Genomic DNA, 26,897 nt, shown 5'->3' with positions numbered 1-26,897 from the left:
CGTAAGATGAAAACACAGTTTACTTGGTCTGTGCAGGAATGCAAAAGATGTGCCCACCTGGGGAAGGCTGGGGTGTCTACCGGAAGGTGTTAACTCTATGGCATTTCTTACCTCTGAGAAGGTTGCAGTCCATGGTCTATGTGTTAGTCTTCCAGGCTCAGAGTCCTTGCTATATCATATTGATAAAAATTGGACCCATTCTGGATTGGACTCATGTTAAGCTTAGTTTGAGAATGACAGCTGTAGCTTGGATGCCTAATATGACATCACACAAAAATATTTACCCCCGAACAAGAACACTTGTCTTGCTGTGTTCTGTATGTTTTCTTTCTGTAGTCAGATTACTTGGGAAGCATAATCATAATCACAAAGTTCTTAAGTCATTTATGATGAAAAATACAACTATTACGGGATCCAGGACACTGGTATTTGCCTAACTGGAATGTTCTATTCTTGTTGATAAACTTGCATAGGAAGCAGGAAAATCATGTGGTCTTGGTTGGGAAAGACTTGAAACCTGGACATTAAAGGAACTGAATGCCTAATGATATTCAGCTATTTTAGCCTGATATATTCATTTCTCAGTGGATAGGGTCTCCCACAGAAGAACTGGAATACTTGATGTCTGTTGAGTGAGGCACCTGGGGAAGTGTTTGCATATTTACTGCTAATGTTTTCCTAAAATTACAGTACTGTTGACTTATGACATTTAAATATTGAAATAATTTAACATTTATCTGCCTGGGTAGCTTTGATAAGCTCCAGTAAGCTGTGATCCTGTCTTTTTCAGTCTCTTTTGTTGGCACAGCATCCTAAGCACATAGACCTTAAGTGCTGTGGATGCTGATTTCTAGCTCCACAATTGTAAAAAATGCTTTTGCTATTACAGTAAACTAATTTCCTGGCATATGTTAGGAATTTGGTATTATGATTAATTCAGTATTCTAGATTTTTAAAATGGTATGCTTTTCATTATATAGTTTATATAAGTTAAAACATAATGAAATGCACAGAGCATAAACAACTGAAGATAATTTATCTAATTGTATAATTTATCATTTAGAAAGCTTTTCTTGAGTACCTTAGTTATTACTAGGTTGTAGCCACTTGGAAATGAAATGCCTATTTAGTAGAGATTTCTGATTAATGTCAAAATGAAGCAATGTTTTGAGAAAAAAGTAATTTTACTTTAAAAGCCTTACTTCCAAATATTCTTCTTTTTGAAAGAGGAAAAAAAGCATACTTGAAAAAAAGTGTGTGTGATTTCAAATGAGATGGATGTGGGAGGGGCACTCAAAGAAGGAAGTGGAAGGCTGTAACTCTAATTTCAAAACCAATTCTACTATTTTTAGAAATGAAGAACCTTTTCCTGAGAGGGTGGGAAATGATTTCTGTAGCTTGTGTTTCTGAATAAATAGTAAATCCCCAAATACTAAAATTAGATTTTCTTTGGGAAAAAAAGATTATTAATGACGCGATAGACAACATGAGTTAGAAGTAGCTTTTTTAGTGCAAAGTTTTAGAAAATTTTCAGTTTTGAATGTATAAAATTTTTACTGTTGGCGGTTATCCTTTCATTCCTTTGGAATATTTTTACTATTTTTCAGAGTCCCAACTTTAATTTTTTCCCCATTCATTCATTCATTCATTCATTCATTCATAGCTTATTTATTTTGTGAGAGGCAGAGAAAGAGGGAGAGAGAGAATCCCAAGTAGGCTCTGTGCTGTCAGCGCAGAACCCAGTGTGGGGTTTGAACCCATGAACCATGAGATCATGACCTGACTGGCAATCAAGAGTCTGATGCTATGGGGCGCCTGGGTGGTGCAGTCGGTTAAGCGTCCGACTTCAGCCAGGTCACAATCTCGAGGTCCGTGAGTTCGAGCCCCGCGTCGGGCTCTGGGCTGATGGCTCGGAGCCTGGAGCCTGTTTCCGATTCTGTGTCTCCCTCTCTCTCTGCCCCTCCCCTGTTCATGCTCTGTCTCTCTCTGTCCCAAAAATAAATAAAAAACGTTGAAAAAAAAAAAAAAAAAAGAGTCTGATGCTTAACTAACTGAGCTACCCAGGTGCCCCAGGAAAATGTTATTTTCTAAAAATTCATTTCATCTTTCTCCAGCTTTGATTTGATAAGGCATTACCTTGGTTTTAAGTCTAGATAAGAAACTTGATTGTAATTAATCACCTAATTTGTGGGGTTTTTTTTGAAGTATAGTTAGCACACAATGTGATGTGAGTTTCAATTATATAACATAGTAATTCAGCAAGTCTCTTCATTATGCTATATTCATCACAAATGGAGCTACCATCTGTCATCATGCAATGTTATTACAATACCATTGACTGTTTCTCCTATGCTGTGCCTTTCATCCCTGTGACCTATTCATTCCATAACCGGAAGCCTGTACTTCCCACTTCCCTTCACCCGTTTTGCGCATCTCCCACCCCACCCCCTCACCCTCTGGAAACCACCTGTTGGTTCTCTTTGTTTATGAGTCTGTTTCTGCATCTTTTGTTTGTTCGTTTGTTTTTGTTTTTTAGATTATACACTTAAGTGAAATCATATGGTATTTGTTTTACTCTGATTTGTTCACCCCTCTAGGTCCATCCATGTTGTTGCACATGACATGAGCTCATCCTTTTTCAAGACTGAGTGATACTCCTTACCCAAGTCTTTAGATAGTTATACTTTTGTTTTCAGTGAAACTTAGTCTGTATCTAAGAGTTTTTATTATGTAATATGATTTGATTATTTTCTACTTTATCAGGTGCCTTTTCATTTCGTAGCCTTTTGCTTCCTTTGTCTTTAGCAATAACTGTGTCCTGTGCTGTGAAATCTCATTCCTCACTCTAAAATATTACTGTTGGAAGTATAAACTGGCACAGGCTTACCTTTACAATCACTGGAAGCAACTCCTGTGTTCATAGAATTTGATGGTGTTGTGTTCCTTTTAATGACATGGAGAGATGTCCATGGTATTTTAAATGAAATAGGCTGTTTGCACGTTTTGTTACAAAAACAAAATTATGGAAGGTATAAACCTAAAATTTGTCAGCCTAAGTTGGGAAGGATGACATTTATTATGAGTAGCTGAATATAAGTGAACTTTTTGTTGAAACATAATAGAAGTATACATGAATAATAAATATATAGCTTAATGATTTTTTTTTTTTTTTTTTTTTTTTTACCAATTAATGGTAGCCATGTTATCAGCCCTGGATTAAGAAGTAAGACATTTCATAGTTCCAGAAGCTCTTCCTAATACTCACACAGTCACTATGGCATGTAAGCACTCCCCTGACCTTTTTTTTTACTAAAAAATTTTTTTTAATGTTTTTTTATTTTTGAGACAGAGAAAGAGCATGAACGGGGGAGGGTCAGAGAGAGGGAGACACAGAATCTGAAGCAGACTCCAGGCTCCGAGCTGTCAGCACAGAGCCCAATGCAGGGCTCGGGCTCACGGACTGTGAGATCATTACCTGAGCCGAAGTCAGATGCTTAACCGACTGAGCCGCCCAGGCAGCCCAGCCCCTGACTTTTGATACCATAGTTCCATAGGTTAGGATTGCTGCATTTGACTGTGTGTAAATGGGAATCTCTTCTTTTGCATTCAGCTTCTCTTGCTCATCTTGTGACATTTTATCCATGTGGGGTGAATCAACAGTTCATTCACTCTCCTTGTGGTACCGGTTTCCACTGTATGAACATAACCACAATGCATTTATCTGTTCTACAGTTGATGGAGACTTGAGTGGTTTCACTTTGGGGGTTAACAAGAGTGTTAACTGCTATGAGCATTCTAATGTGTGTCTTTCAGTGAAAATTTATGTGCATTTCTCCTGGTTTTGCGTAGAAGTTTTGGGCTGTGGGTTGGAATGTGTGTGTTCAACTTCAGGGGGCATAGCCAAAGAGTTCTCCAAAGCGATTGTGCCATTTCATTGTTCCCATGTAGTTAGAGTATGACAGGTCCAGTTACTTCATATCCTTGCCAGAGCTTAGTATTTTATTCATTTAGAGCCATTCTGGTGGTGAGAAGTTGTAGCTCATTGTGGTTTTATTTTTATTTCCCTGATAAATAATGAGGTTTAGCACTTTTTCATATTTTTATTGGTTTATTGGCTAATGTCTTTCGTGAAATTCCTCCTCCAGTCTTTTGCTTATTTTTCTTTGGGTTGTCTCTTTCTTTTCTGATTGATTGATAGTTCTCCATAGTCTGATTGCAAATCCTTTCTCAACTATATGTATTTCAAATTATTAGTGATTTTTTTTTACTAAGTTCTTTTATCTACATTTTCTGACATTTTAACAGAGCCAATATTTAGTTTTTACAAGAAGCAAAGAGTAAAACCATTATCATTTTGAAGAAGCAAATTCCCTAAATCAGGCAAAGACAAAAACCATATTATCTCACTTACATGAGGAATCTTAGAAAAGACGAAAACAAGCAAATTAATAGATACAGAGAACAGATTGGTGGTTGCTGGGGGCTGGGGAGTGGGCAAAATGGGTTAAAGGAGTTGAAAGGAAACAAACATCAGTTATAAAAGGAACAAACTTCAGTTATAAAATAAATAATGGGGATGAATGTACAGCATGGTGACTACAGTTAATAATACTATACTGCATATTTGAAAGTTGCTAAGAGAGTAAATCTTGAAAGTTCTTATAAAAAGATTTATAACTGTGTGGTAATGGATATTAACTAGATATATTGTGATGATATCTAGGATTATATACAAATATCAAATCATGTTGTATAACTGAAGCTAACGTAATGTTACGTGTCAGTTATATCTCGATAAAAAACAAATTCCTATTTCTTGATCTGCTTTACCTTTCTTCCCCTTTCCCTTCCATTTCTTGATTTTCTGAACGAGTGGTCTGAAATTCTGCTTTCTCTGTCCCCTCCAGCCACCCATGTTTTAGCCTTCTTGTGTTACTAAAGAGGGGATCCCGACTGGCAAACTTAGAGGTGGGTGTCTGGGCTCTCCTCCTGGTCTTTCTGTTCCCTAGTCCCTTGTTAACTATTGATACCACTGGCTACCCAGGCCTTGCACTTTTCTTCTCATTTCAGTTTCTAATGATAGTGAACCGTCTGGTCCTTCCTCTTCTTCTTCCTCCTGTGCTTTGCTTAGCCCCCAGTTGGCATCTCCTGTGCACCCCTCTGGAGATGTCTTCCCAGCAGGGCCCTCTTAGCTTTCTGGAGTGGTTGGGCAGCCTTGGCTGAGTGCTGGAGGCCACTCCCTCTGAAGAACACTGCTACCTTTATCTCTAACACCTCCTACCGTTCCCAGCTCCCAGTTAGATACCAGGCCCTTGAACATCCCTTCCTCCTTCACTCCCAACCATCATCTTTCCCCTCAAACTGGCAACGTCTCCTCTGCTCCTGTCTGTCAGTGGGACTGACCATACTATCACATGACCCAGGTGTGAAACAGTGGTCATCTTTGCCTTCTTCCTTTGATCTGCAGCCAGTCTGAGGCTAGATGCTGTCATTCTGCCTCTTCCATAGTAGCTCTCACTCAGTAAGTAATACAAACAATAGAGATGATGGCGCCTGTTTGTTCGTGTGGAGTTTTGTGCTTTGCAGGTGTTACGTCACTGAATCCTATAATGGCTTTTTGAGATAGTATTGTTAACTTCATTTTGCAGAGGAGGAACTGAGGCCCAGAGAGGTTAGGTACCTTGCTCATGGCCACTTTTTGTCAGGTGGAAGAAGCAATTCTAAATCCTGCTTACAGGCTGTGCTTCTTCGCTCTACTTCCTTCCTTGTAATTCTACTTCCCGTCCCCCTTCCTGCCTCATCGCTTCTTGCTCAGATAGCATTTCCCTCCTAATTTGCTTTTTTTTTACCCCATTCTAATCCATCTTCCAAAAAATGTCAGGTATGTCTTCCCCAAATTTAACTCTGTTCGTCTCTTTTCCCAGCCTTACTCACAGTGACTACTTTAGAACCAACAGGAAGATGGATTCTTCAAATTTGCTTTTATAAACCAAAGTTTGGTGTTGGACTTCTTATAAGGTTGAAGTGCTCTCTGTCAATAGGCTGTGTATTTTCTCATACTGTTTGCAGAATCTGGAATGTGCCCCTTATGCCTCAGTTCTGCTTTTCCTCAAATTCTTCAACGCTCAAGACCCAACTCAAATGTTCTCCCTTCCCTGAAACCCTTCCTCTGCTGCTGCAGTCAATTCTCCGTGAACCTCCAAGCAGTCTGTCACTGTCCTTTCTGCTGCAGTAACTGATCACTGAATTTTTATCAGTCACTTCTTTGACATCCCTGAAAACACCAGTGGAATTCTCTATAATAAGCATTTTATTGATTTGTTTGATAATTTTTGGTTAAGAACACAATAAAGGGAATTTGGGCACATTGCTGATAAAAGCTGTGGATAATCCATTCCAAAGTCTAAGGAATAAAGTGAATGTGTGAGTTCTCTAGGGCTGCTGAATGGCTTACAACAGTCAGTCAATCAATCAATCAGTAAGTAAGTAAGTAAGTAAATAAGATTCATTCATTCACAATTCTAGAGAATAGAAGTCCAAAATCAAGGTGTACGTTGACAGGGCCAGCCTCTAAAGGGTCCAGGGAAGGCTGTTTCCTTGCCTCTTCCAGTGTATGGTGGTTCGCAGCAACCCTTGGCATTTCTTGGTTTGTGGACACATCACTCCAATCTCTGCCTCCATTGTCACATGATATTCTCCCCTTTGGCCATCATATGGCCATCTTCCCTTTGTTGTCTTTGTTTTCTTACGAGGGCACCAGACAGATTAAACCACCACCCTACTCCGAAATGATCTGTCTGATCTGACCTGATGTCATCTGCAATGACCTTATTCCCAAATAAGGTCATTATGTTAAGCATGTCTCTTTATGCTGATGTTTTGGCATCTGGGGCTTTACTGACCCTGGGGAGCCTTCTCTCCTGGGTCTAACCAATTCCTTGAGATAGGAAACTGAGCATGTTTTCCATATGCCAACCAAACCAGAGCCCCTTTTCTCTTCCAAACTCTGTCTTTTGGGCTCTTACACTCCAAGTCAGTATTCTCCTGCCCTAATCAGGGCCAGGTACCAGACATCTGAGCACAGCCCCTGTACCTCAGAGCCTGCTGAAAGAATTCAAGCCAACCAGTCATTCTAACTCTGCCTCACCTATTCCTTCACATGGAAACCACAATAAAGACCCTTGACCACACTTTCCCCTTCTTCCCTCTGCCCCTCTCCTGACCCTGGCACAGCCCGAGGTGGTGTCCTGTGCCTTCTGTTTCTAGGGATGTGTGAGTATAAACTTCTTCCTTCAAGTCAGTTGTTTCTATGTTTGTGTGTCTTACCATACCTGGTTAAAACAAACCCCACGCACATTTTAAAACAGGCATGTTCTGAGCCGCTGGAGGTTAGGGCTTCAGTGTATCTTTTGGAGAGAGAAAATGCAACCGGTAAGTGGGAAGAATCTATCTGCTGATGTTTTACTTGCATTCCATTGTGGGGGCAGTGAGCCAGTGACTGAACTCCTTCAAGTGACGGGCAGACTGGAAGTGTAGCGTGCCAGGATGAGAAGCTGGAGTAGCCCTCTGTTCTCAAACATCACCCCAGGGAGAGGCACTAATTGCGTTTGCATGGAAATTACCTCATAGGAGAGGCTCAGAGACTAAGGAGAATAAGGCAAAAGATAGCTTTCCTCTCTCTCTCTCTCTCTCAAGAAGTGGCAAAATACATTTAAATTCTCTGTTTAAAGATGTAGAACAGATGAACCTTTTGTAATGGTTGATTTTTAGGACTGTATTTGATTCTGAGTAATCTGGGTTTTTTTTTCTTCTTTCTCTTCTTTTTTTTTTTTTTTTTTTTAAAGAAAGTGGAAGCCCAGAATCTCGCGTCAATGCTATCCATTTCTTGGTACACAAACTGCCAGAGAAAAATAAAGAAATGCTGGATATTTTGGTGAAACACTTAACAAAGTAAGCCTCTTTTTCCTTCTAACTTTTTCTGTTTCACTCTGGGTGCTGTGAAGGGTTCTTGGATTTGTAACAGTTGGAAGTGGGGCTGTCTACACAATACCGGGGGCCACGCCTGGAAAGGCAGGCTGGACATTTGACTCACTGTGTATGTCTTGGACAAGACCATTGAAATATGATGCTTTCGTGAAGTCGTATAATTATTTTCTTAACATCACTGCCAGCAACTTGGGGTTTGATTGGAAGTAAAAGAAGAGAATATTATACACTTCCCTGTACACAGATTCTGGAAATGTGATTATAAGTCTGTCAGCAAATTTAGCCTGGTTTCACACCTACCTAACTCTAAATTTGAACATGTCCTTGAAGTTTGTTTAATCCAGTAATAGGTAGTAATTTCATAGGATCCATTCTATTTTTTATTCCTTCTTTAAAAAGCAAGCAAAATCTAATCGCTCAGTGGAAAAATTAGCCCTTTCTTCAAATATAAATGATTCTTAGATCACTATAATTATAGAATTTTAGAGGTAAGTGGAAGCTGAAAAATGCTGTTTTAGAATTTATTTTTTTATTTTATTATTTATTTTTAGTTTACATAAAAAGAAACTGAAGGCCAGGGAATATTATGACCTGCCAAGTGTCCTACTACTGGTATAGCCATTCGTTCATTCAACACGTACTTACTGAATGCCTTTTTTAGGTGCTAATGGATACATAGATGAACAAAGATGGACAAATTCCCAGCTTTCATGAAGTCCCTTCTTTCTAAGAGGAAAAAAATCATCATCAGATTACAAATAAAAATACAAAATAATTTCACATAAGTGGTTAAAAAAAATAGAGCGAGGGGTTAGAGAATATATATTGGGTGTAAGACTACAAAGAGGGTTATCATGGAAGGTATCTGAAGGATGAGACCTTTGAATTGAGGTCTGAATTAAGTGTCAGGGCTTGTGAGAACAGTTGTCCAGGTTGCTCAGTGCACAGTGTATTGGGCCAAAGGGGAGAATGCGGGTGCTCAAGTTCTGGGTGCTTGTGAAGCCAGTTCTTGCAAGAGTGCCATACAGTCTGGTCATTACTGGAAGCCAAGGGTATACATGTCTGGGGAAGGAGAGGATATTCTAAGTAGAGGGCAACAGTAAATGAAGATCTTTGAGGGGCATAAGCCTAGCATAAACATAGATTTGTTAAGAACGCCATTGTGGTTACAGCAGGGTGTCACAAAGAGAGTAATAGGAAGGTAGGCAGGGGCCTCATCATCTAGGGTCTTGTCAGATCCTGTTATTTCAGACATTGAGACATTGAGGACAATGGAGTCTCTTGACTCCTTTTTTTTTTTTATTGTATTGTATTGTATTATTTTTGAGAGAGAGACAGTGCAAGTGGGGGCAGGGCAGAGAGAGAGGGAGACAGAATCTGAAGCAGGCTCCAGGCTCTGAGCTGTCAGCACGGAGCCCGACGTGGGGCTTGAACTCACTGACCGCAAGATCATGACCTGAGCCGAAGTTGGACTCCCAACCGACTGAGCCACCCAGGCACCCCTTCTTGACTCCTTGTTTTTAAGGAAATACAGAGTTGGAGAATAATGTACATTCCTCAGTTATTGCCTCTCTTTTAACTGGAGACCTATCTTTCCCCCCACGTCTATGTTAGTGTTTCACATCACTCCAAGCAGAACTTAATGACTGTGGCAAATTTGGGAGTGGTGTTTGGACCAACTTTGATGAGGCCCCAGGAAGAAACTGTTGCTGCCATCATGGATTTGAAGTTTCAGAACATCGTTGTGGAAATCTTAATCGAAAACCATGAAAAGGTAAATTCTCTGTTGTTTTCTCCTTAAGGAAATTCCTGTTTTTAGCTTTACCACCAGATGAAACTGTCCTCTAAGATCCTCCCTCCCCCATTAAATGATGATATTACTCTGATGATGAGCTTGGTTCTGAGAAGTTCCCACTGAGCTTGTGTCTTCTGATGGCTTTCCATAAATCTGAAGTTTACTTGGTCTTCTGTTGCCTCAGTAGTTTAAGGAAGAAGCATTTAACCCAGATGCAAATGAGTATCTGCAATATAATACTGGAATCTTTAGGTTTTTTGCTGCCTTCAGTCCTATCCTTGGATTTCTCAAATTCTATTTCTGTCACACAGGGAAAATATTTTTGCCAATCTGTGTCAGACTCTCCCTAGAAAAACACACATGAAACTCCCCCTGTCTCCCAAATTGTGCTAACAACTTCAGGGGATTCATATGCATCCTTGATTCTGGGAACCCCAGATTAAGAATCTCTGGTTTAAAATGAATAATCTCTTTGGTGACACATCTGCTCACTTGTTTCTCTGTAATCAGGGGACTATGGGGTTTTTGAAAATACGATAGATTCTTTCAAGAACTTTTATGTAATTTTTCTTCATCCTCATTATAGATGAGGACCTTGCTTCTAATTGTCCTCACTTCTTCTAAGATAGGGAATTTGAAAACTGTTAAAATCCTTGGTTACTCATTTGCTTATTAAAAGTTTGTTTTAATTTGTTGGTTCTTTTCAACTGAGATTGTATTCTGTGCCGAGCATGTATTAGGTGCTAGGATGTGAAGACGAACATTACAGCCCCTGATGGAAAGCAGCTCCCAGTATGTGGGGTACAGGCTGTCTGGGGACCTGTATCTTATAGCACTTATCCGTGTCTAACATGTTATGTAATTTGTTTATTGCCATAGTTACCTGTTTCTCTCTGCCAGGTCCTTGAGGGCAGAGATCTTTTTTTACACTTAGAATAATACCTGGTACATGTTGGATGTTCAGTTAATATTTTTTGGATGAATGAATGAGCTCAATAAATTTTGAAGGGGGCAGAGGAGCGGGAAGGAGACAGAGGTGTTAGGCTCTATGAGCAAAGCACAGCGAGAGCCTTGCTGCATTTGCTGTTTGCTAGAGCAGTTCTAGCTTGTGTGAATACTGGTTCCCACTGAAGAGTTAAGGGTGAAACCTAGTCAGAGATTTTCTTTCCCAGTATAGCATAAGCAGCTTGTTTATGGGTGTAAGACGTTTGGGTTTTTGTTTTGCTTTGTTTTGTTTGTTTGTTTGTTTGTGGTGCCCTAAGCTATCCAGACAGCCTCAAGGAAAGATGGCTACTAATCATTTTTAGAAAAAGAAATAATTAGACCCACAGGCTTTGAAACAATGCTTAGTGGTACAACTATCATTAGGTGAACTCCCAATTAGGGAACTTTCATGCAGTTTATTTGTGAAAATACTGGCTCTGGGTCTTGCTCTCATATAAAAGGATCTCCATTTAATGCTGCAGCTTCCTATTTTCTTCTTTTATTTGAAGCTGAGAAGGTAAGTTCATGATTTTTCTGCTGGGAAGTAGATTGTGCTGCTTCCACCTTGTTAACAGACCTTATAGGAATTTCTAAGTGGCGCTGGTGAGCCAATTATAATGGTTACAGCGGATGAAACTGAACCAACTCTTGGAGAGGAAGCTTCCTAGAGCTAAGTAGAAGGCTTGCAGGTTTCCCCTCTGCCTTTCTGTGGCTACGATAGATAATGCTGCAAATGCACAGCCAGTGTGAATTGAAGCAGTGAGTTTCCTATCAAGAAGGGGGTAGGGGGGCTGTTGAGTTTCAGATTCTTCACTGTGTGCATGGGGTTAGGTTTGGATGTACAGGGTGCTTGGGTTGGGGAGCTGTTAGCTTGGATTAGTTCTTATTTCTGAGAACTTAATTTCCCCGTTTCCTCCTCTTTTCACTCTGATTTCATCCTTGTCCACTTTCACTGCCAGCTCTTTGTCCCACTCAGCTGGACTTCCTCTCAAAGTCCAGGCTCAGCTCTGAGGAAGGATATCTCTACTGAAGAGGGTGGCTGTGCAGAAAAACTTCATATGGACACGTGGACCCACGGGAGCCAGAGGCTTCCTTGGCCACAGACCCATGTTTACCACCCAGAGATCTTGTGTTTGACTTGAACATTGTGAGGGAGGGATATGGTTCCTCTTAGTAAATGCTTGAGAACAAAATAAAAGAGAGAGGGAGGGAGGGTAGAAGGGTTAAAAAGAAGAGTCTTCTGGGGGAGGAAAGAATTATAATAGACAGGGGGGTAGAAAGGAGGGGCAATGAGAGAGAATGAAGAGACTTAAGTAGTGTCTATGAAGGAGAACAGACAGAGGGGAAAGTGACAATAGAAGGAAGGCATTTTCTTTTCCTCACTTATGTTTCCATCCTAGGAATGTGAAAAATGCTGCCTCTGACCAGGAAAGTCACCAAAGCAGAAGAGGAAACTTTCAGCATATAATTAAAGCAAGAAAACACTAGATTAATTTTGGAGTTAGAAAAAGGCCTGAGTTAATCTGCCTTGGAGATCACATTTTATCCTAGCCTCTTTGCTGTTTTCATAAAACCCATATGTACTCTATAGGAAACTTAAATCGACATGTTTTGGCTTCCTTCCCACACAGTACATTAAGATGTTGTTTTAAAAGAAGCATTCACGGGCCAAAAATATCATCAAGGTCTTTCTTCCCGTGCAAACCAGAAAATTGCATTTCCCAGGTGGAAAAGGGTACTGTGAAATTCCCACCGATTTTCAAGTTGGGATGTTGCCTTAGAATTTTTGGGGTTTGCCTAAGTTTCATTCTTGACAGAGTATACTTGTTATGGATGATTGGGCATGTTCGTGGTGGGTGCCTTCTCAGAGTTGGATGTGAGATGTGGGGGAAGTGAGGGCAGTGAGTCCGGCCGGGAAAAGGAAAGGTCTGTCCAACAGTAATGGCGGGGTGCGGTGGAGAATAAGCGCTCTCACAGAGATGCGGAGAAAGTTGCTGAGACTTCAGAGGCGGATTTATGTGTAACTGTGAGGAATCTGGAACGTTTCCTGACTAGGTGGTTTGAATAGGTTTTAGAAGAGAGTTTGAACAGGTGGAGTATGTTTTAAGAGGACATTTCAGGTATGGGGAAATCATGTAATCAGAGAAGCACAGAGAGTAGGTGTGTGTTATGGGAATGCGGCTCCTGTTGGAACATAGGTGAGTGGTATGAAATGAGATTGGAAAGAGGTTTGGACCAGGTGTAGGGAGGCTGGGAATGCCACCATAGGACTTTTGGATTTCACTTTATGGGTACCAGGGCCTCTCCTGGCTTTCAAGTAAACTGCTTCAGGAAACAGGGTTAATCTGCTTAATCTGGCAGCAGGGTTAGCGAGTAGAAAGTAGAGTAATAACAGACCAGGTGAGGGGTCACGCAGCGTGTAGTTGAGGACATGGTTGTGACAGTGGAAGTTCAAGGGTGGTGGGCATCATCTTGTGAGGCACAGTAGACACAATCCAGGGTCTGGATCTGTGGGCCATCTCAGAGGAATGTGTCATAAATCATGGTCAGTAAGTCACACCTGAGGACCCAATGCTGGAAGAATATCGATGTCATTAATAAAAAGAAGAAAAAAAAATTGGGTTTGGGGCAAGAGTTCAGTTTACGGTGTGCTGAATTTTATTCATCTGGATGTGTAACAAACAGTTGGAGATGTGGGGCTCAAACTTGTGAGAGAATTTAGTGGAAGGAAGTATAAAAGGCAAGAGATTGGCATGGCACCCTTTGTGTTATATGCTTTTGGTCTACTACCCGGGGTACTTACCTCCTGTAACTCTAGTGTTGACATGTGTGTATGTGTGTGTATATACACACTTAAAATGGATATATAAAGTAAAAAAATATTTAAAGTATTGCATATATACCTAATAGTATGCCTGTATGTATACACAATTCTTATTACACATACGTCCCTTTATACCATGTAAGAAAACTGAAGGGTGAGAGATTAGCTTGCTTGTGGGCACACAGCTGGTGAGTGGCAATGCTTGGGTTGAGTTAAGGATGGTTTGACCCCAAACCTTTGTTTCTCATCACTAGGAGAAGATTAAGAACAATATCTTTGAGCAAAACACCGAGATTTTTCTATTAGTGATAAAACAGGAACCAGAAGAAACCCAAGCAAGTTCAGTGTTAGGGTTGGCAAGGGGCATTGTCAGTGATGCCGGATGTTGTCCCTGTGGGAGAGTACGACTGTTTACTCCAAGAGTGAAATGTCTGTTGGGAGCAAGAGCCGAAGTTGACTTGTAAGGGTTTAAATGAGTGTGTGTTCAGGAATGGGTGATAGCAAGTAGAGATCTGCACGTGTTTTTTCCTGTAGGACAAGAACAGACAGGAGGAAAAGTCCGAGCAGACAGGACAGGGATGGGAAAGAGTAGGGGGGAGGACTGCTGGCACTTGAATTGTATACAGCTTGCTAATCACTTTTAATTCTAACTTCCTGTTGGCTAATTTCTGGGGTGGGGAGCTCTTTAGAGGAGCTTAGATAGGTGGGTAAAGAACCCTCCTGGGAGTTAACAGTTTGTTGAAATAGAGCTCATTCTGCTCTTTTATACATTTTTAGTGTCATAAAAGAAATTTGTGTTGATAATGCGACATCCTCCTTGTCTCTCCCCACGTCCCTGAGGGCCCTGGAAGATTATGAAGAGCCTTTGAGAATCATCAAAGAAAACATTAATATTGGTGTGGTTTTATTATCTTATTTCATGTTAATACTTAAATTGGCAATTCATGTAAAGTAAGAAATATGTTACTTTCAACCAAATCACTTGACATAATATATAGAATTTTTTTTAAGTTTATTTATTTTGAGAGAGACAGAGACAGCATGAGTTGGGGAGGGGCAGAGAGAGAGGGAGAGAGAATCCTAAGCAGGCTCCACACTGTCAGCACAGAGCCCAATGTGGGGCTTGAGCCCACGAAGACCCGAGATCATGACCTGAGCTGACACCAAGAGTCAGATACTTAACCGACTGAGCCCCCCCAGTGCCCCGATAGTATATAGAACTTTAATCCAGATTATAGGCAGGCCTTGTTTTATTGCCCTTCGCTTTATTACCCTTCACAGATACTGTGTTCTTTACAAATCACAGATACTGTGTTCTTGTGGCAGCCTTGCGTTGACATGTCCATTGGCGTCATTTTACTTTGTGTGTCTGTCACATTTCACATTCTAGTAATTCTCCCCATCTCTCAAGCTTTTTCATCATTATATTTGTTCTGGTGATCTGTGATCGGTGATGACAGTTTGCTGGAAGCTCAGATAATAGTTAGCATTTTTTAGCAGTATTTTTTAATGTAAGTTCATTGTCTTTTTAAACATAATGCTACTGCAGACTTAGTAGACTACAGTACAGTGTAAATACAGCTCTTACGTGCATTGGGAAACCAGAAAATTCATTGGACTCGCTTTATTGCAATATGCACTTCATTGCAGTGGTTTGGAACCAAACCCATAATATCTTTGAGATATGCCTGTATATTTATCTTATTAAGGATTATAATTGGATTTTCAAGGTGATATGCCAAATGTGGTGCCCTGCTTGCTTTTAGCTCTGTGGGATGCTTCAGTTTGCTCTGATTTTCACTGATTCTGTGATGGCCAGTGGGTCATGAAGATTTTGTCTAGTGCTAGCCTTTATATACTACAGTTTCTGTGGACCACAAGGTACTGAGAGATAATCACACTTTATTGGCATAAAACTTTTCCTTGGTGAGGATTCTTAAAAGTTTGTCAAAATAAGCAGTTTAGTCTTTGTTTTTTTTTTTTTTTTTAAAGTTTATTTATTTTTGAGACAGAGACAGAGCATGAACGGGGGAGGAGCAGAGAGAGAGGGAGACACAGAATCGGAAGCAGGCTCCAGGCTCTGGGCCATCAGCCCAGAGCCCGACGCGGGGCTCCAACTCAAGGACTGTGAGATCGTGACCTGAGCTGAAGTCGGACGCTTAACCGACTGAGCCACCCAGGCGCCCCAGCAGTTTAGTCTTTGAAATAGATACTCAGGCAGTCTGTGTCTCCTTTTTCCTGAGAAAATGGAGGCCTTTTGTGATGATCATGGTTTGTGGAAAAGGCTGATGTTTTGTTCCTGCTCTGAGGTTTCAGTAACCTTCCCTGTAATATCTGTTGCAAAATCCTTGGATAGCCAGTGTCCCTCTAGTCACAGAAGAGACAAGGTGAGACGGGCATGTACGTTTTCTCTCAGGTGTGCAGCACACTCAGAATATTAAATTACACGCACACATAAAAAGTATCAAATGGCACATTGCATTACTCTTGTTAACCTTGGGACAAACTTTTGGACCTGCACCATTGTCTTTGCCAAAAGCTAGAAGAATATGTCTCTGCCCCCAGGTTCCATGGTGGAAGGGATGCCCTGTTTAGTCCCAACTTGCAGTTCAGAAGCAGCCACATGTGGACTGGTTTGGGTTTGGGGCAGCCCACTCCTCCACTCCTGTTGCCGCAAAGACAAGGCACATCCTGGCCTTTCTGCAGGTTGGTCTCTGTCTTCCTTGAATATGAAGGAGGCCCGAGTGAGTGGTATGCCAACCATTTTCTTTGAGGTGCAAAGAACCTTTTAGTCTTAAAACATGCCTGTCATTCAGGGGGAGAAACAAATCTCTTTTTAAAAAATTCAGCCTAAAATGCTTCTTGATAAAGCTTTGCTGGCCCAGGGTTGCTAGGCAGCACCAGTTTTCATATGAGAGAAAAATAAATATCTTAAACAACAGCAACAATGATAAAACTCCAAAATTTCTAAAAGCTTTATGGCTGCCTGAGTAGTGATGGTTCAGTACAGAAGTTAAAACCCCATGGCAAGAGGATCTGACAAACTGTAGGGGGTGGGGATGGCTTTTTCCCTTATTCCAGTTTTCTTGAATGTTGGCATCTTTGGCATAGCCGTGGAGACTTCCTTTACTGTTAGATTTTTTTTTTTTCTCAGCAGGGCCTTATATTTCTCTGGAGTGTTTATTTTTTATTTTTATTTTTCTTATTAATATGAAATTTATTGTCAAATTGGTTTCCATACAACACCCAGCGCTCATCCCAGCAGGTGCCCTCCTCAGTGACCATCACCCATCCTCCCCTCTCTCTGGAGTATTTAAAAAGAAGTTTTAGAGCCACAGAAAACGTTCTGTCTGCATTCCTCCTTTCTTGAAGGAGAGTCATAAAATAATAATGACATTATCTTCTCAATTCTCTCTTCATTTTGCTATGGTACAGGAAGTCCCTTCTCTGCACTGTAGTGTGGCTCTGGGGTAGGTAGTATTTTCCCATGGTACTAGCGTGGTTTGATAAGAGAAAATTTGGGAGATACAGTTCTTAAGTTCTGCAGCATTTAGTGTCTGGTGTAGACAAAACACTGGGGCTATCTCAAGAAAATTGAAGAGCTGCAGTATGGAAGGGGAAGTAGATTTATTTTTTGTTATCTAAGAAAGCTTAGTATAAGCGAGCAGAACTTGCTAGGAGGTGAGTTTTTGATTCAGTAGAAGGAAGAACTTCATAATATTTTTGATGATGAGAATGTGTTCATGTTGGAGATGGAGACTGGGGAGTTGGAGAAAGCGAGCAGGCCTAGGAGGTCTGGCCCACTCAGAGATTCTCTGCCAAAGTCTCTGGAGACGCAGAGCTACAAAGACAGGTCCTCAGAGTATAGCTTGGGGCATGGAACTTGGCATTCTATCAGTATTTGTAGAATTAAGAACGATGGGGAATATGATCCTTTTGTTCATCTCTCCTTTAGGAGCAACACCAAGAGTTCTTGGAAGAGAGAATAAGGGGATGGGGTGAGTGAGGAGTGAGGGGGTGGGGGGGTAGTGGGGAATGGGTAGGTGAGTGATGGAGAAGGTGCCGTCAGATGCCTTTTCTTAGGGGACAGGATAGTGTGGGGTGTTTATGGGCTGGACTATTTGCAGGGACATGCCCACTTTTATTTTCTTTTATAAAATAACTTCCCCCCCTCCCAAAAGCTTTCAGGGCTATCTCTGCCACATCTCTCGATATAAAATTGAGATCAGCAATAATAGTCAATATTGACAAAGGGATGACTGTGCACTAGGCACTAGGCTTAGCTCCTTCTCTGACATTTTACTGAAATACTCTGGAGAGTATCACATAATGTAGCATACATAGTGAGCTCTAAAATGAAATTCCTTGTGTTGGCATCTCAGCTCCACTAAGTTATGTGACTTCTCTGTGACCTGGGCACCCTCTTGACTCTCATTGTCAGTTTCCTCCTGTATGAAACAGAAACTGCTGAAGTACCCGTTCACTAGAGTGGTCACAAAGATGAGGTGAGCTGACCCACGTGAGCTCCTCCTCTCCCTGCTGTTCTACAAATAAGGAAGATGAGGCCCAGGGAGGCTCGGTAATTTGCTCAAGGTCATAGTCCCAGAGAGAGTGGCCAAGCTGGAATTTCAACCCAGTTTGTCTCCGAGGCCTATCCCTTAACCCCACACTGTCACTGTCTGCTAATGTATGTATAAATACACATTACACAAATAAATACACACATTTTATATTAAACCGTAATGACATATTTGTATTTTTTAAAAGACTTCACTTTTTTTAAGAGCAGTTTTTTAGTTTACAGAGAGGGAAGTATGGAGATTTCCCATATGCCCCTTGTCTCCCCCTCCACCTCCCCATACAGAGTCTCCCTGGTATCCACATCCCTCCACCTCAGTGGTACATTGATACAGTACCACTGTCTTCGCTGACACATCAGGAGTCTTCACTGACACGTCATTATTGTCCAAAGTCCAGAGCTTCTTTGGGGTTCACTCTTGTGCTATACATCCTATGGGTTTGGCCAAATGTGTTATGACACATACTCATCATTTTAATATTATCAGCATATTTTCATAGTCCTAAAAATCCCACGTTCTACCTGTTCATCTCTTTCCTCAACTGCCCCCCACTTCCCAGGTCCGGCACTCACTGATTTTTTTTTTTAACTGTCTCCATAGTTTTGCTTTTTCCAGAATGTCATGTAGTTGGAATTGTATGTAGCCTTTCAGACTGGTTTCTTTCACTTGGTTATATGCATTTAGGGTTCTTCTATGTCTTTTCATGGTTTGATAGCTTATTTCTTTTTAGTGCTGATTTATCTGAATTTTGAGAGATCCAAGGGGTTTATAGGATCATTGTACCTGGCGGGCATGGACAGGAATGCCGACTGCTCTCAACTGGCCATCTCCCCCCTTCTTCAGGTCACTCTCCATTTGCCACATCACACGTGACAGGCAGCCTGCTTCTGACATGTCGTCTCTTTGGGGTCATCAGGCTGTGCCAGGCCGCTCAGCTCAAGTTTGCCAGAAACTCTAGTGAAGCTCTGTTATCATCTCTCTCCTTGTGTCTATCACCATCAGGATTGTTAATATATGATAATAGAAAGGCTAATATTCACTAAGTTCTCACACTGCGAAGTATTTTATATCATGATCTGATTTAATGCCCTGCTCAACAGCTCTATGAGGTAGATATTATCTTCATCCTCATTTTACAAATGAGGAAACTGGAGCTTAGGGTAAGAATTTGCTTAAGGTCGCACAGCTGGTAAATGGCAGCGCTGGGATTTAAACCCAGGACTGTCTGCCTCTGGAGGTGGGACTGTTAAGGAGGCCTAGACTATACTGCTGCTTTGTCAATTCTAAACAGCTTTAAGTGGAAGGTTTTTGTGTGGTCACTGCCTAATAGGCCGGACAACTGCATTCTGATCCTCAGCAACAGCAGATCTAGAGGATATGAAGATTGAACTAAATCACTAAAAGCAGAATGTTTTAGTGTCCCAAATTTTCAGAAATCCAAAATTACACCAAATAGTGTAAGTGGGAAAATATAAACATGAAGTATTGCTTCAATAATATGTAACATACTGATTTTTCTAAACTTTAATCCAGAGTATTGAGAATAGGCTACATGCTTTTAGCAAAAAACTTTAGAATTGAAAACAATAGATGTTTATATTAATAAAGTATGCATACTGTTGAAGTCTATGCAATGATAATATGGCCACTTGCATCAGATTAGGATACCTTCAGAGGAAAATTTTTTTCCCTTTCTTTTCCTGGAAAGATGTCCTGCTACTTGGTAGACAAGATGGGCTGGGAAAAGGGTATTTTTCTAGACTCTGACCTCCGTCTCTTCCCCTTTTACCTCTCTTGGGTCCTTCTCGTCTGTACTGCCCCACAGTGATTTAGTACATATATGTCCTGGAAGATAGCCCAGCATCTCTGAGAACTGCTCACTGTGGAATTCATCCCTCTCGTAAGACTCAGTGCCACTCTAATCTCGATCTGCTGACAAGAACTGGCTATACACACAAGAGTAGTTCCTCTGGAGTCTGGGCTGAGTCACGGTCTCTCCTCTGGAGATCTGGAATTGGGATGGGGAGAAACCCAGCCTGTTACTGTGAGATTGCCCCTGGGCTTCAGACTGAAGGAACCCCAGTGGTGGGTCAGATGCCCGGTGGAGAAGGCAGAGCGCTGGAAAAGATGGGGAGTCTCATTGGAAGAGGGTGCTTGGATCAGTTGATTAAGTGTCCCACTTCAACTCAGGTCATGATCTCACGGTTCGTGAGTTCAGCCCTGCATCAGGTTCTGTGCTGACAGCTCAGAGCCTGGAGCCTGTTTTGGATTCTCTGTGTCTCTCTCTCTCCCTCTCTCTTCCCCTGCCCCACTTGCACTCTGTCTTTCTCTCAAAGATAAAGATTAAAAACAAAATTAGGAAGGGTGCAGAGGTGAGAAATGGAGAATTGTTGGTTGGCTCTTGATGGCCTCAGGTTACTAATTCAGAGCACTTTTGTTTCAGCTCTTTGTCCTTCCTGCTGATTCCTTTTAATAAATCCCTTTTTACTTATGTCAGTTTGGTCAGTTTGGGTTATAACCAAGTCATCTTTGGACAGTGTGAGAAAATTCACAGTGCAGCATACCTACAATTTATTCATCGACTTTGATTTAACTCAGTTTATATTTTGGTGCCGTCACATAGCTCCAGCATGTTCTTGAGGCTGGCTGCTACTTAGGCCCAGTCCTTATGGAAATGGATCAGGTGCATCTGGTCAGTAGAATTTCAGATGGAAACGGGTATTTCAAGGTCATCCAAATCTGAACCTGTTGCTCTATTCCCGTGGTTTTAACTAGAGCTTCTTTAACTTTCTTCACTTTTCTCAGACCAGTATGTAAACCAGAAGTGTCTTTTATCTAGTTGTTTTCCTAGCTGTTGTTCTCCAACCTGATAGACCCATTTCATCCCCCGTTGCATTCTTACATGTCTCCTGGCTGTTTGGGCCTCTGGTCTGCCATTCAGTCAGTCATTTTAAAGTCTGCTCCTTCATCTGACATACTTTTCCTCTATCTAGAGCAATAGTTTTGAAGCTTTAATACATTAGGACTCAACTGAAAATTTAATGAAAGCTTTGGGTCCTGTTCCCAGCAAATAGTATATTATATATACACAAAAGAAACGTGGGTACAATTTTAGGAATTTCAGGGACTCCCAAGTCAAGAACCTAGAACCATGGGGAAACCAAGAGCTGTCGTATATCCATGAGAAGTTAGGGTCTAGAACCTGTCTTCTGGCTTAGCCTTTCTTGTCTTTTGCTGTTGACTTATTTTCTGTGTTTCTGCTCAGGAACTGGGAGGGAACAGGTGAGGATGTTACTCATCTCAGATTCTTGCTTTATTTCATCAATGATGCTTTATTGTTTGTGCGCCTTCTGTGGGGCCAGCCACCAAAGAAACCCTTTATTGAGATACTTATGGGTGGCACCTGGGTGGCTCCATTGGTTAAGCATCCACCTCTGGCTCAGGTCATGATCTCGTGGTTTGTGAGGTTGAGCCCCGCATAGGACTTTGTGCTGATAGCACAGAGCCTGGAGCCCACTTCAAGTTCTGTGTCTCTCTTTCTCTCTGCCCCTCCCCTGTTCACACTCTGTTGCATGCTCGCTCTCTCTCTCTCTCTCTCTCTCTCTCTCTCTCTCTCTTCCCAAAATAAATAAACATTAAAAAAAATAAAAAAAAATAGTAATGGCTCAATTCGGCTATGGAAAGAAGGAGCCCACACTGAAAGGCATTGTGCTAAAATACTGGACGACAGCCATTTTCCATTATTTTGAGATGTGGTGATGTTCAGATTTCTGCCTGAGTGGGAAGAAGAAGGCAACTGACTTGGGGAAGTCTGATGAAGGCACCTCTGTCCCGGCCAGGTTTTCACACCGCAACCTTGTTGTCTCATTTAAATTCTTCTGAATTGCTCTGATATTAAAACCATTCTGAGACACCACTGCTGCACTAGGTCGGTGATTGACCACGCACTAGTGTTTTAGTCCCTGCATCTTTAGCATGGCAAACACTAATGTCCCACCTAACTAAACGTTTTGAATAATGAATGGTAGCCGGAAAAATGGCTAAATTAAGGGTTGACAGTTTTAGCTCATGCACACTGGGGCATAACAGTTCTATTTCTGCTAGGCTTCCACAAATTCTCAAACTTAAAGTCAGAGTGGATAAAATGTCTATTTGATGAAGCAGGCTACTACATAGTGCCCTCCAAATAGAAGTCTTCCTAGTAAATGTAGTGCCTGCCCTTCCTGGGTGTGCTTAGAGTCCTCAAGACCACCCCCATGTTTGGGGATGTGTTGGAAGGGGGCATGGGACTTAGCATATACTTGTACTCACAGCTAGTTTCTTCATAGCCATGTAGTAAGGACACACAGAGAAGAATTTGACAAACCAGGTGGACTCTGGAGAAGTCCACATGTAGTTTTGCTTATGTTCTCTCCTCTCAGGAGGGGTCACACAGAGCAGACTCTTCTCCGAGCACTGAAAATGCAGCAACACGTGTGATACTTCTGTTTTGGAAAGCCCATTAGAGACCAGTGCCTATTGGGAGGTAGTCACATAGGCATGCTTTGCCCACTGTATACCAGGATTCCAGACTCCCAGAGGGAAATCAGGTGTTCCATATAACCCCCGCATATGCACATTTATGTACAAACAGCTTAGGCATGGTAGGCCATGCTAACTTGTAAGGGACTGTTTTATATCCATTTAAACAACTGTTTACCAGCCTAGTTCCCAGATGCCAACCAAGGGCTGACTTTGCAAGCAGGCCTTTCTAAGGATGGCCATCTTAGGCCTGCTGTGTTTACTCTCTCCTATACACTGGGCCTCTTCTTTTTTTAAAAATGTTTTAAGTGTTTATTTTTGAGAGAGAGAAAGCAAGCAAGCGAGCACGCATGAGCAGGGGAGGGGCAGAGAGAGAGAGAGACACACACACACGGGATCTACAGCAGGCTCCAGGCTCTGAGCTGTCAGCACAGAGCCCAATGCAGGACTCGAACTCACGAACTGCAAGATCATGACCTGAGCCGAAATCAGACGCTCAACCAACTGAGCCACCCAGGCACCCCTCACTGGGCCTCTTCTAACTGCTGGTGTGAAGAGTGTGAGGGCAGGGGTGATGTTCTCTATATTTGGGATTCATAGCCTTTTCTCTTTTTTTGCTTGGGAAGTGTCTTCTCCATTCTGTTGGGGAAGTGTGTGTTGTCAGGCCTATTAGGAAGTACAGGATTAACTTTATTGAGGAGCATGGGAATCGACATGAATGTGGTCAGTGCAGGTCAAGTAAATTTCAAGCCATGCAGCCTTATGTTGCTGGACTAATTTGGCACAGGATGAAAAGTCCCTTAAAAGCTCTCCTTGTGTTAACTTTCTGGTTGGTTGATTTCTCCTTGAGAGTGACCCCAAAGGGCAGGAATCAGTTTTGTCAGCTTTATTTCTGTTCTCACCCTTCAGCTCTACTGAATGCTGTCATTGGAGGCCCCACATTTTCTCAAGGATCAAGGTGCTGCTCTGTCTGTCCTGCCCTCCGTCCTTGGCGTCTGGTCAAAACCCCCTTCCTCAGCTTGGCCTAGGCTTTGTAGTATCTGGTTGACACTGACCCTCCTCAGATCTGCTCCCTCCTCTATTTACCCTTCTGGATTTTTCTCTAAAAAGTGTTTTTTTAATTTTTTTTTTTATTAAAAGGTTAAAAAAAGTTAAATCCTTCAATCAGGATTTGTTAGGTGAGCTTGTCATCCAGCATTAACGCTGTCTTCCTCCTCCTATGAGCTATCCCAAGTCATTATTTCTTTTCATGCAGATATTTGTAGAATTATTCTCTCTCTCTCTCTCTCTCTCTCTCTCTCTGCATGTAATCATTCTACCAGTACCCTCTAATCCATAGTGATTTAGGGGAAGAGTTTGATTTCCTTTTGTGACATAGCTCCTCTCTTGACCAGGTAGTGATGGCTTCTGTCGATCTTTGCGTAGTATTGTGTCTTTCTAGTTACTATAGAGATAAAAGCATCTAGAATTCTAGAGTAAAATCTAGTTACTTAAAGCTCTGTAAACACCTGTGCTAAGTCTTGAATCTGGTTCAAAATAATCTGGGGACTTGGATGAATTAAGCTAGCCATCAGTTAGTGATTGAGGTAGTTAGGTGATGTGCCCCTAGGAGTTTATTAAATTACTTTTTACTTGTGTGTGTGTGTGTGTGTATGTATTTATATATATAGATCTATCTATATCTATCTATATATATCATATTATTCATGATGAAGTTATATGATCTGATTTTTGGTGTTGGCATCATTTCTTTTATGCAGTTATCAATTCATTCAGCAAACATCTGTTAAGCTGCTCTTTCATGCCTTGTACTCTGTGGACAGGCACAAAAGCTTAAGGAAAAAAAAAAGCAGATCTTGCTTTCCGGAAGTTCAGCGTTTAGTAAGAAAGACAACGGTGTACCTAACTGACACAGTGGAAATCCAGTAACCTGGCCTGAAGAGTGTGTGTTTGAGTTTGGACCTATAGGAAACTGGTAGCTTTCTTTGTGCAAAGCCGGGTTAAGACCATTGCTATACTTTGAAGACTAAATGTAGTAGGCATTCCTTTGTGAATCAACCCAGTTGTTTCTTCAGAAGATATTCCATTCACAGCAGTGTGTTGGCCTATAGGAGATCTAGTGGACATAATTATAAAATTCAAATTTCCTTTCCCTGAGCACTTTAGTTAGTCTGCTTAGGGAAGAGGGTCAGCACTAAGGGCTTCTTGAGCACCCGATGTTCCAACCACTGGCCAGCTCTCATTCAGACGAACCGCGGATCAACCCGTCAACCCTGAGAGGGTAGATAGTATTGGTTGTGTGTTTTGTTTTTTCATTTTCTTTTAGATAGTATTGTTTTTTTTCTGCAGTTTACAGACTAATGAAAGAAACGGAAGCTTGGAGAGTTGAAATTAACTTACCCAAGGTCACACAGCTTGCTTTATTCATTTACAGCCTGCCTCGGTCCAAAAAGGATTTCAGGCAGTTAAGCCACACAGTTAGAAAATTCCTTGTGGTCTTTCTACTGTCCCAAGAAAAACAAGACCATATTTTTTTCTTTTTAAGCTTCAATGATTCATAGTGTTTCAGGCAGTATTACTACATGGATAGCTCCAAGTTTGAATTTTACAAAAGTGCTTACGTATGTCTCTGTTGGAATGTGTAGGAGTCAGAAAGGAAATCTCTGTATTCGATTTCATAAAGTCATGAGCTTTATATAGTTGCTTGAGCCACACATGTCAGTGCTTGGTTGTGTGTACAAGAAAGTTCTTATTAATCATTGCACAGCTGGTGTGTTGTTTGCCAGCATTATTACTTATTCTTAATTACCAAAAGTGCACATGGGCTGCAAACTATAGATTGTGCCAAACCAAACCTCTAAAGTGGTCGGACTAATAGGTTTTGGGGAAGATTTATAATCCTTTGTAAATGATAGCCATGCTGTATATATTCATATAAAGAAACAGTGTACATCAGAAACTCACACAAAATCTGGATCATAATCTCGAGTATATGATTCTCAATATCTGCCTCCTGTTCTCTTTAATTTGTTGCTGAATCAACTTGGCTTGTTTTGTATATTGAGAGTAGAGTTTATTTATATTTTATTTAGAAAAGGCTCTGCCTTTTTTAAGGTACTTGTTTTTCTTTCCCTAACTCAGCAATGAGTAGAAGTGGAGACATTTTTTTCTCCAGGAAAGCCTTCAAACCCTTGATTTCTCTCGAATGTCATTTCTGTTGAGATGGAAATGGTGGACATGACCACTAAGAGGATTAGTCATCGTTTTCAAAATTTAATGAAGGAATTAGGTCATTTGTGCTTAATGTGCTAATAAGCTCACAGAGTAAGCTGTAGTTACTGATGGATTGATGTGGAAGGGTCTTCGGAATGATCATTGTTTCCTGTGTGTACTCCTTCTGTTCTACAATTTCTGCAGGGTGGTGTTACCTGCCATGCCCAGGGCCACAAACACCTGCAGCTGAACTTTTTTGGAAGTCTTCTGGGCTTTATCCAAATTCTATGTAGCTTAAAAGAAAACTCTTTCACTTGACTTTATTATTCAGATGAATCCAAACTATTGTAAATGGTTTCTAAGTTTCCATTGTTTCCCATTCTTGGCAGGTTTCCTGCTCATTACTATAGGTTAGTGGTTCCTAACCAGTTTTTATGTTTCATAGGTCTGTGAGAATTTTATGAAAGATAACAATCTCATTGAAAAAATACAAATGCATATGGACCATTTACATACAATTTGAGGGTATACACTAATACTGAATTCTCTAAGAGACCTCAACTGGGAACCCTGCCTTGCTGAAATGAACTTGGATGATACTGAAATAACTTAATAAAAATATGTGGCCCATTTTTACGATGCGGGAGTGCAGGAACTAGCGAAGTTTAGCAACTTACAGGCTTCTGCATGTGATAGTGTGTTACCTTTTACTTATGGCTTTACCAGTAGTATTTATTGTCCACTTATTATCTAAAACAGATATCTCAAACACATGTTTTAAGATATCAAAGACAGAGCTCAAAAATCGTACAATATAAACTAAAAATAGGTTAAAGGAAAAAGACAAAAAAAAAAAAAAACAAACAAACCAAAAAACACTTTGGTATCAGTCAAATTGAGGAAAAGGCCAAGGATCAACAAATGATGTTTTTAAAAATTGGCATGGGCCATATCTGTTTTACTCCTAACTCAACCTTCCACAGACATGATACGG

At 41.1% G+C, this 26,897-nt stretch overlaps 1 protein-coding gene across 1 annotated transcript in view; it reads left to right on the top strand.

Moving 5' to 3' along the window:
* The window catches only part of ARHGAP10 (Rho GTPase activating protein 10), a 330,784-nt gene that overhangs the window by 218,129 nt on the left and 85,758 nt on the right, over window positions 1-26,897 (top strand). Inside the window, exons 17-18 of the mRNA XM_047855976.1 lie at window positions 7,845-7,950; window positions 9,601-9,760. Coding sequence (XP_047711932.1) covers window positions 7,845-7,950; window positions 9,601-9,760 — 266 coding nt within the window. The remainder of the gene's footprint in view (window positions 1-7,844; window positions 7,951-9,600; window positions 9,761-26,897) is intronic.

Source organism: Prionailurus viverrinus, chromosome B1 (assembly GCF_022837055.1).
Source record: "Prionailurus viverrinus isolate Anna chromosome B1, UM_Priviv_1.0, whole genome shotgun sequence".
Taxonomy (NCBI): Eukaryota; Metazoa; Chordata; class Mammalia; order Carnivora; family Felidae; genus Prionailurus; species Prionailurus viverrinus.
Note: the sequence above shows the minus strand (reverse complement) of the source record. Positions and strands in the feature narration are given on the sequence as shown.